Genomic DNA, 16,211 nt, shown 5'->3' on the forward strand with positions numbered 1-16,211 from the left:
GTCGATTGGTTGAGTGGGATTGCCACACTGATGCATTAGGTTGGCTTTACACTCCAACAAGTGTTCTCCTTAGTCAAATGAAAGATGTGTGCAGCTTTATTATATTTTCCTGAGCCATTGAAGAAGCCTAAGGGAGTGGTTGAAATTTGCACAATTGTTACCCAGAGGAAAATGGGGGTGGTTCAGGCTTTTTCAATTTCAGTCAGGGGGACTGTTTAGTATTTTTATTTTTTTAGTCCAGGGGAGGTCCTGTAATTTGTAATAGATTAAATGTCATATTGCTCAGTGTTTGAGAATGAGTTGCTTATTATATCTCAATGTGTGCCCAATGCTGCCCCTCATCCCTTAATCTCTGCTGGGCACACAATATCAAGTGCGCCTAGTGGGGTCTCAATCAAGTGATCCATAGCCTATACTATATGCTATAGGCCTTGGCCAGCGTTTCCCAAACTCGGTCCAGGGGGAAATGCACTGGGAGTGTGTATATAAAACTAGGCTACCACAATCATGAGCTCTGGCCTGCCCTGCTCTTGCTGATGTAAATCCTTTTGTTCTGCCTAAACCAATGGCTGTGCTGTATACGGTGGCACTTCAGGAAGCAAGTGAAAGGCTTCTTCGGCAAAAAAACTATTTGTCCCAAAAATTCAATAGAGAAAGAGCGTGAAGATGAGGACCGGAGGTATGCTTGCTACTGCTCTATTTATTAATACAAATAATATTTCATTGCCCATACTGAAGCTATTTGTCAGAGTTATTAACCTCACAACAAGTCATATTCAAGTAATTTACATAAATATGAAGCAGCAGCCATGGAGATGGACAGCATGTCAGTGCTGAAAGTAGGCCTAATTATTTTAAGCAGTCTTCATTTTAATTTGCCTTGGCTACTAGCAGGAAGGGGGATTTGTGTTGGAGCCAATTTCTTTCTATTCAAGAAAGAGGTATGCCTACCTGTTTGACAGATTAAATTATAGTCTACCATCTATAGATTTTGTCAGCCAATTCCTTCAGTTACCATACACTCTTTAAATAGCTCAGTGTCAGTGAAGGGCTCGGTGAGTTAAGTTAAAACCAGGGCTCGGTTTATTTGAGGATAAATGGGTAAAATCGTAGGCCCTACTCTTTGTTAGGTCAAGATGTTTTTAATTAAAATGGACCGGATTCTTTAACAACGCTTTAGTCCACGATGCTTTATGCTAGAAACAAGCTGTACAATGCAGGGGAAAGACGTGACTCTACATACAGGATAGCTTTGGTTTGTGTCCATGATGTTCAGAGGCTTTGCTACAAACTTCTATAGCCGAGGATACTTTTTTTATTTTGTTTGGGAAGTACACTATTGTGTGATTGTGGTGATCATTTCAACAGTCTATTAAACACCATCGTTCAGGAGCAAGTCAGAAGGAAATTCATTAATATTTCTATATGTTGCCATTTAAGAAATCAAGTACCACCCAGACACAAAGATGCAGTCGTACTTCTGAACTGAGCTGCAGGTCAGGAAGGAAACTGCTTAGGGATGTCATCATGAAGCCATTGGTGATTTTAAAACAGCTAACAGAGTTCAATGGTCGTGATGGGAGAAAACTGAAAATGGATCAACAACATTGTAGTGACTCCACTAGGGCTGTCCCCGACAAAAACAAATATTGGTCGATCAAGAGTCACCTGTTCTTTCGACCAATTGATTGGTCAAAATGTTTAAAATGTGTATTTTTCCATATATAGACACATCCTATGTGTTTTAGTCAAATCAACTATATTCACTGAGCTTGTCTGATGCTTTAAGCAAACCTTTTGATTAAATAATTAAGACACACAAATGACTAGAGGGAGTCCGACCGCAATTGAGTTGATTGTGCCGCCAGGCTCAGACTTACTGCGGTGTGTTAAAAAGAAAGACAGCGAGTGACTGTGCCTAGCACCTGTTATCTCCCCCTCCTCCCTGCTGCAGCGACCACCACACTGTCCGTGTTGCCGAAGCTGCAACATAATTACAGCCATTTCTGACTGAAAAGTTGTTACCAAAATCCCTCATCTGTTTAGGAAAAACATTCCATATTCCCTCAAACCTTGCTCTCTTTACGTGACAATAGTGTCGCATACAGGTGACAATAGGGCCTGATCTATAGCATACCATAATCACATCAATAAATTGGTTATAACAAACTCTGAACACCGTAACACATGACAGCAAAATTGGTGGAAAGAGCGCATGACAAATAAACTCAAAATAGTGGAATGTTTATTATTGGTTGCACAGGCGGTAAAGAGGAAGTCAGATGTGCGGAATAAATTTGACTAGTTATGGAAAATACTGGAGTTGAAGATAAATTATGTATGGAGCAAGCACTGCGTGCATTTTAGACCTACAGTTGAAGTCGGAAGTATACATACACCTTAGCCAAATGCATTTAAACTCGGTTTTTCACAATTCCTGACATTTAGTCCTTGTAAAAATTCCCTGTTTTAGGTCAGTTAGGATCACCACTTTACTGTAAGAATGTGAAATGTCAGAATAATAGTATAGAGAATGATTTATTTCAGCTTTTATTTCTTTCATCACATTCCCAGTGGGTCAGAAGTTTAAGGACTTTTTTAAATACACTCAATTAGTATTTGGTAGCATTGCCTTTTAAATTGTTTACCTTGGGTCAAATGTTTTGGGTAGCCTTCCACAAGCTTCCAACAGTAAGTTAAGTTAATTTTGGCCCATTCCTCCTGACAGAGCTGGTGTAACTGAGTCAGGTTTGTAGGCCTCCTTGCTCGTACACGCTTTTTCAGTTCTGCCCACAAATGTTCTATAGGATTGAGGTGAGCGCTTTGTGATGGCCACTCCAATAACCTGACTCTGTTGTCTTTAAGCCATTTTGCCACAACTTTGGAAGTATGCTCGGGGTCAATGTCCATTTGGAAGACCCATTTGCAACCCAGCTTTAACTGATGTCTTGAGATGTTGCTTCAATATATCCACATAATTTTCATTCCTCATGAAGCCATCTATTTTGTGAAGTGCACCAGCACCTCCTGCAGCAAAGCACCGCCACAACATGATGCTACCACCCACGTGCTTCACGGGTGTGATGGTGTTCTTTGGCTTGCAAGCCTCCCCCTTTTTCCTCCAAACATAACTATGGTCATTATGGCCAAACAGTTCTATTTTTTTTTTATCAGACCAAAGGACATTTCTCCAAAAAGTATGATCTTTGTCCCCATGTGCAGTTGCAAACTGTAGTCTGGCTTTTTTATGGCGGTTTTGGAGCAGTGGCTTTTTCCTTGCAGAGTGGCCTTTCAGGTTATGTCGATATAGGACTCGTTTTACTGAGGATCTAAATACTTTTGTATCCGTTTCCTCCAGCATACTCACAAGGTCCTTTGCTGTTGTTCTGGGATTGATTTGCACTTTTCAGACCAAAGTACGTTCATCTCTAGGAGACAGAACGCGTCTCCTTCCTGAGTGGTATGACGGCTATGTGGTCTCATGGTGTTTATACTTGTGTGCTATTGTTTGTACAGATGAATGTGGTACCTTCATCGGCCAGGTCTTGGTAGATTTGCAGTGGTCTGATACTCCTTCCATTTCAATATTATCGCTTGCACAGTGCTCCTTGGGATGTTTAAAGCTTGGGAAATCTTTTTGTATCCAAATCCGGCTTTAAACTTCTTCACAACAGTATCTCGGACCTGCCTGGTGTGTTCCTTGTTCTTCATGATGCTCTCTGCGCTTTTAACGGACCTCTGAGACTATCACAGTGCAGGTGCATCTATACAGAGACTTGATCACACACAGGTGGATTGTATTTATCATCATTAGTCATTTAGGTCAACATAGGATCATTCAGAGATCCTCACTGAACTTCTGGAGAGAGTTTGCTGCACTGAAAGTAAAGGGGCTGAATAATTTTGCACGCCCAATTTTTCAGTTTTTGAAAAGAGTGTTTCTCAAACCGCTTGAGCAGCCAGGGGTGCATTCAAGATCATTTAGTAAATAGTTACTGAACATTGGTGTTACAGAGGCACAAAATGCACAGTTGTGTAAAAAAAGAAACCAATTACCATAGTCTTGCATTACAATAGATCTGTCGATTTTGTATCACCAATGGCTTTGCAAATAAACTACTGGTATAGTAGCCCAAAGGCCTGCAGATGGTGATATTGAGTCGTTTCATCTTACCGTCCATAGGGAATGTATTCAGGCTGCAAAAGTGTCGACTACCCTCCATAACTCAATTTAATGGTGATAAGTCGGGGGGGAAAAACAGGGAAAACATGCGTACTTTCTTCATGAAACAGAATTTTCCACCTCCATTCAAGGGTGGCTAATGCTACTTCCTGACATTGTGTACAGCATTCAGACCAAGAGTAAATAACAGACTGCTGCAACTTGATTGGCTGAACGTGATACGCAACATCCGGGACTAGCATTTAGCCACTCTAATATGGTGGTGGGAAATGGTGTTTCATAAAGTATGGATATTTCCTGTGTTGCCATTCAATTGAGTTAAGGAAGAAATCAACGCATTGAAATACTGAATAGGTTTTAGGAATGGTATATTGCATATAAAAAGCACACAGATTGACTTTATTGCTCACTGTTTATTTAGACGCTATATTTATCACATGACAGTCTTTTTCATTACAAATAAGACAGATGCATCACTCTAGTCACTTGAAGTCATTAGTGTATTTCCTAAATTAGGGGTTTTAATAACAGTTTGACACTTTGGGGATCCAGTTTCCTTTTTAATGATAAAATGACATTAATATACATTCATAAAAAATAACTGCTAGGGTAAAAATTCGGCACGTAACAGTGGTTCTCTGTCCTTAACCTCTTGTAATCTTGACTCAGTGCAATGTCAACATGTAAGGTCCTGGCTCTTTCCACATGAGCGCAGACAGACTTTGGATGCTCGACTCTCCATTGGTCTGTCCTGTTCTTAGAAAATCTCCTCCCTTTCTCGCTCAGCAACACTTCTTCCCCCTCTTCCTCCTCTCTCTGTGTCTGTGAGAGTTGATGTCAACCGTTTCCTTCTCTCGTTCCCGCTCTCTCTCTGCACGACTCTGACTCTGCTTCTTTGTCCGAAGGACCATGTGAGTGAAAGCCATAAACATCTGAGAGAGGGAAGGAGAGGGGGGGGAGGAGCAGGACAGGTAGAAGGCAAAGGAGCAAAACAGGGCAATGACTAAAATACATACACATCACGATACATACAGTTGGAGTCATTAAAACTAGTTTTTGAACCACTCCACAAATGTCTTGTTAACAAACTAGTTTTTGCAAGATGGTTAGGACATCTACTTTGTGCATGACAAGTAATTTTCCCAACAATTGTTTACAGACAGATTATTTCACTTATAATTCACTGTATCACAATTCCAGTGGGTCAGAAGTTTACATACACTAAGTTGACTCTGCCTTTAAACAGTATGAAAAAGTCCAGAAAATGATGTCATGGCTTCTGATAGCAGTGTACTTTTTTTTCTCCATAAAAAAAAGCTAAATAAATGGATAATTCCCTGTGAAAGACATATCAGGTCTCAAGCTCAGCTTTCCCAAAGACATCCTGGATATTTGAGGCTTAGTTTTATTTTGACGGAGCTGACTCATTTTATTTTATTATTATTACTAGGAGGAAGTGAATGAGGTACACCCTGGGTTTGGAACATGGCTGCCTGGCTCACCTCTTCAACGTTGATATTTTCTTTGGCACTCGTCTCAAATACCCGGACGCCCACCGACTCCCCGAAATGCATTGCATCCTGGGAGTCCACCTGCTTCTTGGAGGGGTCGTCATTCTTGTTCCCCACTGAGAGAGGGCGAGAGAGAGAAGTGGGGATGAATGAAAGATGTTGTTTTGGACAGCACAGTACACTACATGACCAAAAGTATGTGGACACCTGCACGTCAAACATCTCATTACAAAATCATGCCAAATCTGCTATAACAGCCTCCAATCTTCTGGGAAGTCTTTCCACTAGATGATGGAACATTGCTGCGGGGACTTGCTTCCATTCAGCCACAATAGCATTAGTGAGGTCGGGCACTGATGTTGGACGATTAGGCCTGGCTCGCAGTTGGTGTTCCAATTCATCCCAAAGGTGTTCTATGGGGTTGAGGTCAGGGCTCTATGCAGGCCAATCAAGTTCTTCCACACCAATCTCGACAAACCATTTCTGTATATACCTCGCTTTGTGCACGGGGTAATTGTCATGATGAAACAGGAAAGGGCCTACCCCAAACTGTTGCCACAAAGTTGGAAGCATAGAATCGTCTAGAATGTCATTGTATGCTGTAGCATTAAGATTTCATTTCACTGGAGCTAAGGGGCCTAGCCCAAACCATGAGAAACAGTCCCAGACCATTATTCCTCCTCCACCTAACTTTACAGTTGGCACTATGTATTGGGCAGGTAGTGTTATCCTGACATCCCCCAAACCCAGATTTGTCTGTCGGACTGCCAGATGTTGAAGCGGGATTCAGAACTCCAGAGAACGAGTTTCAACTGCTCCAGAGTCCAATGGTGGCGAGCTTTACACCACTTGGCATTGCGCATTGTGTGTGGCTGCTCGGCCATGGAAACCCATTTCATGAAGCTCCCGACAAACAGTTACTCTGCTGACGTTGTTTCCAAAGGCAATTTGGAACTCGGTAGTGAGTGTTGCAACCGAGGACAGATGATTTTTACGGGGTCCAGAACTAGGCGGTCCCATTCTGTGAGCTTGTGTGGCCTACCACTTCGTGGCTGAGCCGTTGTTGCTCCTAGACGTTTCCACTTCACAATAACAGCACTTTGAGTTGACTGGGGAAGCTCTAGCAGGGCAGAAATTTGACGAACTGACTTGTTGGATAGGTTGCATCCTATGACGGTGCCACATTGAAAGTCACAGAGCACTTCAGTAAGGCCATTCTACTGACAATGTTTGTCTATGGAGATTGCATGACGGTGTGCTCGATTTTATACACCTGTCAGCAACGGTGTGGCTGAAATAGCCGAATCCACTCATTTGAAAGGGTGTCCATATACTTTTGGGATATATGATGTGTGTCTATCAGTTCACAATCAGCCATAACATTAACACATTGGACTGGAAGTCAAAAGTCATTTTTAGTGAATATCCATTCATCCAATCTACTCTATCTTGCCATCTACATTAATCTTCCTCCATCACATCACCTCAGCACACCAAACTCACCTAGGATCTTACAGACGTTGTCACAGTTCTGAGTGATCTCATTAAGCCACCTCTTCACGTTCACAAACGACTCTGGGTTGGTGACGTCATAAACAATAATCACACCATGGGTATTTCTGTAATACCTGGTAGGGGAACAGGGAGAAAGACTACTGTATAAAAGAGGAAATCGTTACATTGTTTTTCAGGGGATAGTTATTGTTGGCTGGCACTCTGCCCAGGCTGGTATCAATTAGAGGTCGACCAAATATGATTTTTCAATGACGATACCGATTATTGGAGGACCAAAAAAAGCCGATACCAATTAAATCATCAGTTTTTAAAATATATATATATATATATATATATATATATATTTGTAATAATGACAATTACAACAATACTGAACAAACAAATGAACACTTATTTTAACTTAATACATAAAATCTATTTAGTCTCAAATATATAATGAAACATGCTCAATTTGGTATAAATAATGCAAAAACAGTGTTGGAGAAGAAAGTAAAAGTGCAGTATGTGCCATGTAAAAAAGCTAACGTTTGAGTTCCTTACTCAGAACATGAAAATATATGAAAGTTGGTGGTTCCTTTTAACATGAGACTTCAATATTCCAAGGTAAGAGGTTTTAGGTTGTAATTAATATAGTATTTATAGGACTATTTCTCTATATACCATTTGTATTTCATATACCTTTGACTATTGGATGTTCTTATAGGCACTATAGTATTGCCAAAGTAACAGTATAGCTTCCGTCCGTGTATATATATATATATATATATTTCTTTTTTTAATCGGCGCCCCAAAAATACAGATTTCCGATTGTTATGAAAACTTGAAATCGGCCCTAATTAACCGGCCATTCCGATTAATCGGTCAACCTCTAATCTGCACGCACAGTGAGGCGAAGTCTTGGAGGATGGCCTGGTGTCAAGAATGGCAGCAAAGAAGCCACTTCTCTCCAGGAAAAACGTCAGGGACAGACTGATATTCTGCCAAATTACAGGGATAGGACTGCGGAGGACTGGGGTAAAGTCATTTTCTGTGATGAATCCCCTTTCCGATTGTTTGGGGCATCCGGAAAAAAAGCTTGTACGGAGAAGACAAGGTGAGCGCTACCATCAGTCCTGTGTCATGTCAACAGTAAAGCATCCTGAGACCATTCATGTGTGGGGTTGCTTCTCGGCCAAGGGAGTGGGCTCACTCACAATTTTGCCTAAGAACACAGCCATGAATAAAGAATGGTACCAACACATCCTCCGAGAGCAACTTCTCCCAACCATCCAGGAACAGTTTGGTGACGAACAATTCCTTTTCCAGCATGATGGAGCACCTTTCCATAATGCAAAAGTGATAACTAAGTGGCTCAGGGAACAAAACATCGATATTTTGGGTCCATGGCCAGGAAACTCCCCAGACTTGAATCCCATTGAGAACTTGTGGTCAATCCTCAAGAGGCAGGTGGACAAACAAAACCCCACAAATTCTGACAAACTCCAAGCATTGATTATGCAAGAATGGGCTGCCATCAGTCAGGATGTGGCCCAGAAGTTAATTGACAGCATGCCAGAGCAGATTGCAGAAGTCTTGAAAAAGAAGGGTCAACACTGCAAATATTGACTCTTTGCATCAACTTCATGTAATTGTCAATAAAAGCTTTTGACACTTATGAAATGCTTGTAATTATTGTGCTGCCATCCTGTTAGAAGGTAACAGATTATTTTATTACAATGGTTAAATTGGATTTTCATTGTGTTCAATGGTGTTATTTGGCCCCTAGTGGCGCTTTCTGGTACTTAGAAAGACGGCTCAAACAGGAAGTACAGAATTTGTTTTGCACGCATAGAGCAGCTACAAACAACGCTACGTTGCAGGTCTTTCAATGTAGTTATTTCTTGTCACGCTTCAGCCTTGGAAAAATATTTGTTTGTAAGTTCGATTCAAGCATTTAGCTAATGATGATAATCTTGTTATTGATAGAGTTGCTTAAATAATCAATGTTGGTTGCATTTACTCACAAATTACAATGCCTTTAATGTATGTCGTTAGCTGTATTACTTTGCTCATGCGTCATGCAAGCGAATTGTAAAATATACAATACTGTAGTTTTGTTACTGTTTCTAGTGTAATATGCTTTGTTATTCTACATAGATGGTTATACATTATTAGAGTAATGAAAGGAGCCAATTACCATATGGTTAACAATTAGCTATATGGTTTGGCATCATTGCCAGATGCATGGTACCTTAGCGCGTGCTTTGTATTTATGCAACTTCAAATGTTTAATGTGCAGCTACAGTATGTCGGTGTGAATTGAACACTAAAGTATATTTTCTGTATTTTGCAGTTTCACAACAAACGTTTGCAATATATTCATTCAAGAAAAGTCACGCCTTGGGAGTTTTATTGAAGACTTAGTTGTTAGCTATCTGTCTAGTTTTGCATGGGAACGCAACTCAAGGGCAGAATAATTATACTTCAGTACTCCATAGTAACATTGACAAAAATAGACACCGAAGCAGCAAACTTTGTGGAAACTAATATTTGTCATTCTCAAAACTTTTGCCTACGACTGTATAGCTTCTATATGTGTAGATAGATGATAGATTACGTTGAAGTGATGGTCCTGAAGCGTTCCTGGCCCGCCGTGTCCCAGATCTGCAGTTTGACTCGCTCCCCGTCTATGTCTACCGTACGGATCTTAAAGTCCACACCAATTGTAGTGATGTAGCTGCCTGCAGGCCAAAGCAGAGAGGTTAGAGAAACACACACCACACATGCTATGCACACATTCACAATCTTGAAGAAAATATAGAAAACACAGTTCCTAACCACTCACACATTCACATCGTTTAATAGTATATACACTGACCAGATAGAGAACAGCAACTCACCAGAGAAGGAGTTATCTGCAAATCGTAGTAGTAGACTGCTTTTCCCTACATCTTGAGCAGAGAGGTTAGACCGGTATGAGAGGTTAGGTGATTAGGCCTTTCTTCATTCACTTCTGAGTACTCAGTATCAGGCTACTTATTGTCCTATTACAAGTAGCCAACATACAGCAAGCCATATCACTACATCATGGGTAAATGTTTTAAAATCTATCATATTGTCTGAAGAGTTGGCGACAAATAAGTCTACTTCGTCAATCAAGCAAGCTTGGTGAGTAAGTGAGGCATGTTCATCATAATCACCCAATGATTAAGCAGACTGACTGATATTTTCTGTGTTACTAAGGAGATTAAACAGTAACCTAATCCTTTAAATCACAACTCACAAAATATGACCTGCCCGCTAAACATCAGTGTCACAGCACAGCTACACTTGAATTACACTACTATTTTAACACAGACAGAGTAAGCACTAAGGGACCACAGGAACTTTGTATGAAGATGGAAGTTAAGATGCACTGACTGGAGTCTCCAATGATGAGCAGTTTGAAGAGATGGTTGTAGTCCTTTCCCGGGCCCGCCATTTCTGCAGACAGTGCTGTTGGTTTCAGTAATCCTCTCCCAATAAATGCCGTTCCACAGGAACAGTTTCCAGTCTTCCCAAATGCTACCAGTTCAGAATGGAAGATGTACAGAAAACATCCTCAAAACACTTCCATTGCAATTTCATTTCCTGCTGATTTCCCAGATCAGTTCCAATATTACAAACTAGTTCTGTTACCTCCAAAGTGCAATAATTACCAGTTAAATCAAGCGCATTTCCAGTTTAGTACATGGCATTCCGTTGTCGTGCTAAGGCCTCGGTTAGTTCTGGGTTTCACCTCAGTTCCAGTTCCTCCCACTAACTCCAGTAGGGGATTCCTAGTTCATTGCAGCACCATATTCCGACTCACAGGTTCACCTAAGTTTTCTTTACCAGTCCAGTGCAGAAATGTGTTTTTCCCCCTTAGTTGGGCTGTAGTGACAGATGTTGAAGGACTTCTGACACTTTAAACTCTACACAAGGGCAAAGAGACTATCCTCGTCAAATTGCGGTCTGGCAGAGTCAGTCACTTCCTCCATGAGCGTCTGAAAGTGCTCATAGTTGTTAGTCTGTGTCCAAGGTAGATGGATTGTTGTTGCTTGATTAGCTAATACTTAGATATTCCAGTGGGTAGCCTACGGATGTAAGAATTCACGTCACTGCTCTTCTCAGTTACCACTCTTGCTTATTCCACAGTCTTGCTGTCATCTCTGCGTCAAGTTATCACGCACCTCTTACAAGAAACAAAATAACAGGCAGAGGGGCCTGAAGGGCTGGACAAGCAGAGACCGAAAGCAAAAATCTGAGAGGGTGAAGTACTTCCTCTTTCAATCTACAGTCCATGCAACGTTTTCATCCATTGAACTGCTTCGGTCTCAATCCCTTGGTTACACTTCCTCTCTTGAGCTATGGGAAAATAAATGTTGAGCACATTCACAGTATTTGGTTTGTTTCAGGCTTTCCTCAGCTCCCTTGTTTGGCCCATACCCTGAAAAAGAACATCTGTATGGCACATTTATCAATGACAATATACAGGGACAGAGTGATGAGACAACCTGTAGTCTGTCAATTCCCTGTGACCACATGCCAACCCAGTCCCTGTATGCACCCTCCCTTCCCTGTTCACTAACACAGCTATGTCTCTAACTGTAACGTTTCCAACCGTTTTCCCTCTCTCCACACACATTAAAAATAGACCTATATGAACCACACCTATATGAAAACAGCCTGCATATATGGTTGAAGGCGTAATGGATTGGGAAGAGGTTAAAACAAAATGTTTGGGGAAAGTTTATACGTTTAAATAGTAGAAAGTGTGTATCATAGAAACATACCTTTTTCTTTGATATTCACTAAGTGACCAAAGTATTTTTAGGGACAGCAAAAGAATCCCTCATGTCTGTCCGCGTCGCCGATTTTAGGGCGAAAGAATGGCAAGAACTGAGGACAGTTTTCCCCATAATAAACACATTTTTTTTAAAGAGTACATGGGGCGAAAGTTAGTTCTTGAAAATAAATCCTGACACATTCGTACAAAGTTTTCTATTTTCTATGGCTTCTTCTTCATCGTGATTATCAATGAAAACATTACTGAAAACTCTGGGAAAGTGTCCCTCCCTAGTCCCTACCCAAACCCACAATCGTCTGCTGGCTAGGTCGCAACAATAACACACTTCGTAAATTAGCTACAATCGCAAACTACTCAACAACAGTTGATGACAAACCACAATGTTTGATTTAATTTAAACCATAGACATGTGGGTTTAACACACTTACCTACCATGTAACCAGAGGACATTATCAACCGCTAGGATCAGCAGTGACTGCCTGAGCTGAGGCTAGATTCGTTTGTATCCGGGATCTTTGGGAATTGCTATTCGCTAGCCGCTCACCCACAGACGAAGTTAAAAGTTACTTTGTCATGAAAATGTAATGAGCGAAAAACACAACTCGGCTAGATAACGGTACAGGAATAATTGTTCGAGAGTAGCTAGGTTTCTATGCGCATTACAAACGCGTCGTGCTACAAAATGATCAATAGCGATGACTTGTGCAGGTCAGTCGGAAGGAGAAATCTGTTGACCGTTCCGGGGGGGATGACTCAGGAAAGGTCGGAGCCTTAGACTAGTCAACGGCCCGACGTCTTCAGGCCACACATGAGTGTTGTTGAGTCACTCACATCCAAATCATGTGCTTCTCCCTCCTCTCTGTTCACCCCATCTCCCATCTTGCTCAGTGTGCTTTATCTTGTCTCATCAATACATACAAAAAATAGGTCTGTTTGTACTATACTTGTTTAATGTGATTATAGTAGCAGGCTGGATTACTTACACGATCTCTACAAATATGAAATATAAACACTGGGGAGGGAAATCAATATTCTAGAAATCTAAATGGAATAATCCAAGGCTTTATGTAGACAAAATATAGAGATTTTTCAAACAATGTATTCCTTCAGAGCATAAGGCCGGGGTTAATTTTTCATCAAGACTGATGCACAGATATGGAAAAGTGATCAAAATGTTTTATTATCATAAAACACATCAGGATGAATCCTGGAATGGAAGTCCTTTGGACAAGAGAGGCATGAGTTATGTACACAATAGTATAGTACAATTAATCAAGGAATAGCACATTAGCACCTGGAAAAGCAAAGACATCACAACCACTTCCTTCATACACCAAAAACCACCACAGTCCCTGCTCAACAAAACTCAACCATATCAACACTGAGACCATATCAAAACTAAAACCATATCTAAACTGAATATCAATAATATCATCCAGGCTGTATCACATCCGGCCGGGATTAGGAGTCCCATAGGGCGGCGATTGGCCCAGCGTCGTCCGGGTTTGGCCAGGGTAGGGCGTCATTGTAAATAAGAATTTGTTCTTAACTGACTTGACTAATTAAATAAAGGTTTAATACAAAAAAACAAAACAAAGTGTACTGAAGCTTTGATGTGGACAAAAATGTAATCATTAGTAATGCTCTTATCCACAGCGACTTACAGTAGTGAGTGCATAATTACTTAACTTTTTTTCCCGTACTGGTACCCCATGAGAATCAAACCTACAACCATGGCGTTGCAAGCGACATGCTCTACCAACTGAGCCACACAGGACTTATGAACAAGAACAGGAAGAAAACAAGCGGGACGAGCGAAGAAGGAAATTTAACCTGAGGGGTTGGATGAGTAATGTGGAGTGTTCAGATGGTCTGTCTAATGACAGTGCTGTTGAGGTTCAGTGCCAGCGTGTTGAGGGAGTGGGGGGTGCAGGGGATCTGAGGCTTTACCTCTCCCCCGAGGAGGCAGTGGGACACACACTGGCCCTCACCCACCGACAAGATCAACAGGCGGGGGAGAGGTCACACACACAGTTAGAGAAAGACAAACACAAACTTTATTTCTCCCTTCCCACACACAGTCTGACCCACACACACGTCTCACCATGTCCTGGTAAAAGTTGGCTTCTTGCTGGCATCCGTAGAGAGAGAAGATGGAGGTGGGTGACATGGAGCGGAGGTGCCAGAGGGAAAGGGATGGGCCTCCTCCACAGAGCTGGTGGGGAAAAATAAGGCACAGGGGATAGGGAGAATTATTTAACTACATTAAAGGAGATCAAATTTTAGGAGGAAACGCTGAGTAATGTTACAGTATCTGCATTGCAAAAAACATTTCAGGCATCTCGACTTTTCATCCTGAAGGACTAAAAGATAACCTTCGCGACTGTTCTAATGTATCGCCATGGCAACCACACTGATAACAACATAAGTGCCGCATTTCAGACTGAGGTACTGAACAAGTCAGGACAATTTCTAGAAAGACAGGGCTCATCCTATGGGGGAAGGGACCGTTGACTTATGGGAAAAAACTAAATTGCAAGGGCTACCCTTCCTCACCATCCAATCAGAGTCGGTCATCAGGCAGCTGATCCACTTGCCATATTGAGGGGGGCACATTCCTAGAAAGAGAGGGAGTGAGAGAAGAGAGAAAGAGTAGAAGCATTATGATTGTTTGAATTATGATGTGTATTTTGTTACGAAATCTGCAGAAAGGGGGGGCGGACTATGTATTTTCATAAATAACAGCTGGTGCACAACATCTAAGGAGGTCTCGTGCTCGCCCGAGGTAGAGTATCTAATGATAAACTGTAGACCACACTACCTACCAAGAGAGTTTTCATCTGTATTATTCATAGCTGTTTACATACCACCACAGTCAGAGGCTGGCACTAAGATAACATTGAATGAGCTGTATTCCGCCATAAGCAAACAGGAAAACGCTCACCCAGAGGCGGCGCTCCTAGTAGCCGGGGAATTTTACTCAGGGCAACTTAAATCCGTTTTACCAAATTTCTATCAGCATGTTAAATGTGCAACCAGAGGAAAGAAAACTCTGGACCACGTTTACTCCATACACAGAGATGCATACAAAGCTCTCCCTCGCCCTCCATTTGTCAAATCTGACCATAATTCTATCCTCCTAATTCCTGCTTACAAGCAAAAATGAAAGCAGGAAGCACAAGTGACTAGATCAATAAGAAAGTGGTCCGATGAAGCAGATGCTAAGCTACAGGACTGTTTTACTAGCACAGACTGGAATATGTTCCAGGATTCCTCCGATGGCATTGAGGAAAACACCACATCATCCATTGGCTTCATCAATAAGTGCATCGATGACGTCGTCCCCGCAGTGACTGAATGTACATACCCCAACCAGAAGCCATTGATTATAGGCAACATCCCCACTGAGCTAAAGGCTAGAGCTGCCACCTTCAAGGAGCAGGACTCTAACCCGGAAGCTTATACGAAATCCCGCTATGCACTCCAACAAACCGGCTATGCTCCCCCTTACAAAGGGAAGCATAGCCGAGAGCTGCCCAGTGACACGAGCCTACCAGACGACCTAAACTACTTCTATGCTCGCTTCGAGGCAAATAACATTGAAACATGCATGAGAGCACCAGCTGTTCTGGAAGACTGATCACGCTCTCTGCAGCTGATGTGAGTAAGACCCTTAAATAGGACAACATTCACAAGGCTGCAGGGCCAGATGGATTACCAGGACGTGTACTGCGAGCATGCGCTGACCAACTGGCAAGTGTCTTCACTGACATTTTCAACCTCTCCCTGTCCGAGTCTGTAATACCAACATGTTTAAGCAGACCACGAAAGTGCCTGTGCCCAAGAACACTAAGGTAACCTGCCTAAACAACTACCGTAGCACTCACATCTGTAGCCATAAAGTGCTTTGAAAGGCTGGTCATGGATCACATCAACACCATTAGCCCAGAAACCCTAGACCCAATCCAATTTGCATACCACCCCAACAGATCCACAGATGATGCAATCTCTATTGCACGCAACACTGCCCCCTTTCCCACCTAAAGGAACACCTATGTGAGAATGCTATTAATTGACTACAGCTCAGCGTTCAACACCATAGTGCCCTCAAAGCTCATCAATAAGCTCATCAATAAGCTACCCTGGGACTAAACACCTCCCTCTGCAACTGGATCCTGGACTTCCTGACGGGCCG

The 16,211-nt window shown here is 41.9% G+C and overlaps 1 protein-coding gene across 7 annotated transcripts; it reads right to left on the reverse strand.

Moving 5' to 3' along the window:
* Positions 1–4,576: 4,576 nt before the first annotated feature.
* LOC115145244 (ras-related protein Rab-35-like) lies at positions 4,577–12,856 on the reverse strand. Of its 7 annotated transcripts, none has more exons than XM_029686663.2 (7): positions 12,449–12,856; positions 10,609–11,574; positions 10,089–10,139; positions 9,806–9,929; positions 7,198–7,322; positions 5,686–5,810; positions 4,577–5,115 (listed from the first exon to the last, which is right to left on the reverse strand). In XM_029686663.2, the coding sequence occupies exons 2-7, from the start codon at positions 10,667–10,669 to the stop codon at positions 4,966–4,968; spliced, it is 636 nt and encodes a 211-aa protein (XP_029542523.1). In that variant the 5' UTR covers positions 10,670–11,574; positions 12,449–12,856; the 3' UTR covers positions 4,577–4,965. The 7 variants fall into 7 exon arrangements, with proteins under 7 accessions (XP_029542523.1, XP_029542520.1, XP_064859237.1 ...); XM_029686660.1 differs by having other exon boundaries at positions 10,609–11,656; XM_065003165.1 differs by having other exon boundaries at positions 10,609–11,670.
* Positions 12,857–16,211: the final 3,355 nt, after the last annotated feature.

Source organism: Oncorhynchus nerka, linkage group LG17 (genome assembly GCF_034236695.1).
Source record: "Oncorhynchus nerka isolate Pitt River linkage group LG17, Oner_Uvic_2.0, whole genome shotgun sequence".
Taxonomy (NCBI): domain Eukaryota; kingdom Metazoa; phylum Chordata; class Actinopteri; order Salmoniformes; family Salmonidae; genus Oncorhynchus; species Oncorhynchus nerka.

Excerpts from the sequence above, each read along its gene's own strand:
- LOC115145244 (XM_029686663.2), bottom strand. The coding sequence starts at position 10,669 with ATGGCGGGCCCGGGAAAGGACTACAACCATCTCTTCAAACTGCTCATC. Across the intron at positions 10,140-10,608 it reads GCTCATCATTGGAGACTCCA|ATGTAGGGAAAAGCAGTCTA; the intron begins GTCAGTGCATCT and ends TCTCTGCTCAAG. Across the intron at positions 9,930-10,088 it reads TGCAGATAACTCCTTCTCTG|GCAGCTACATCACTACAATT; the intron begins GTGAGTTGCTGT and ends TTTGGCCTGCAG.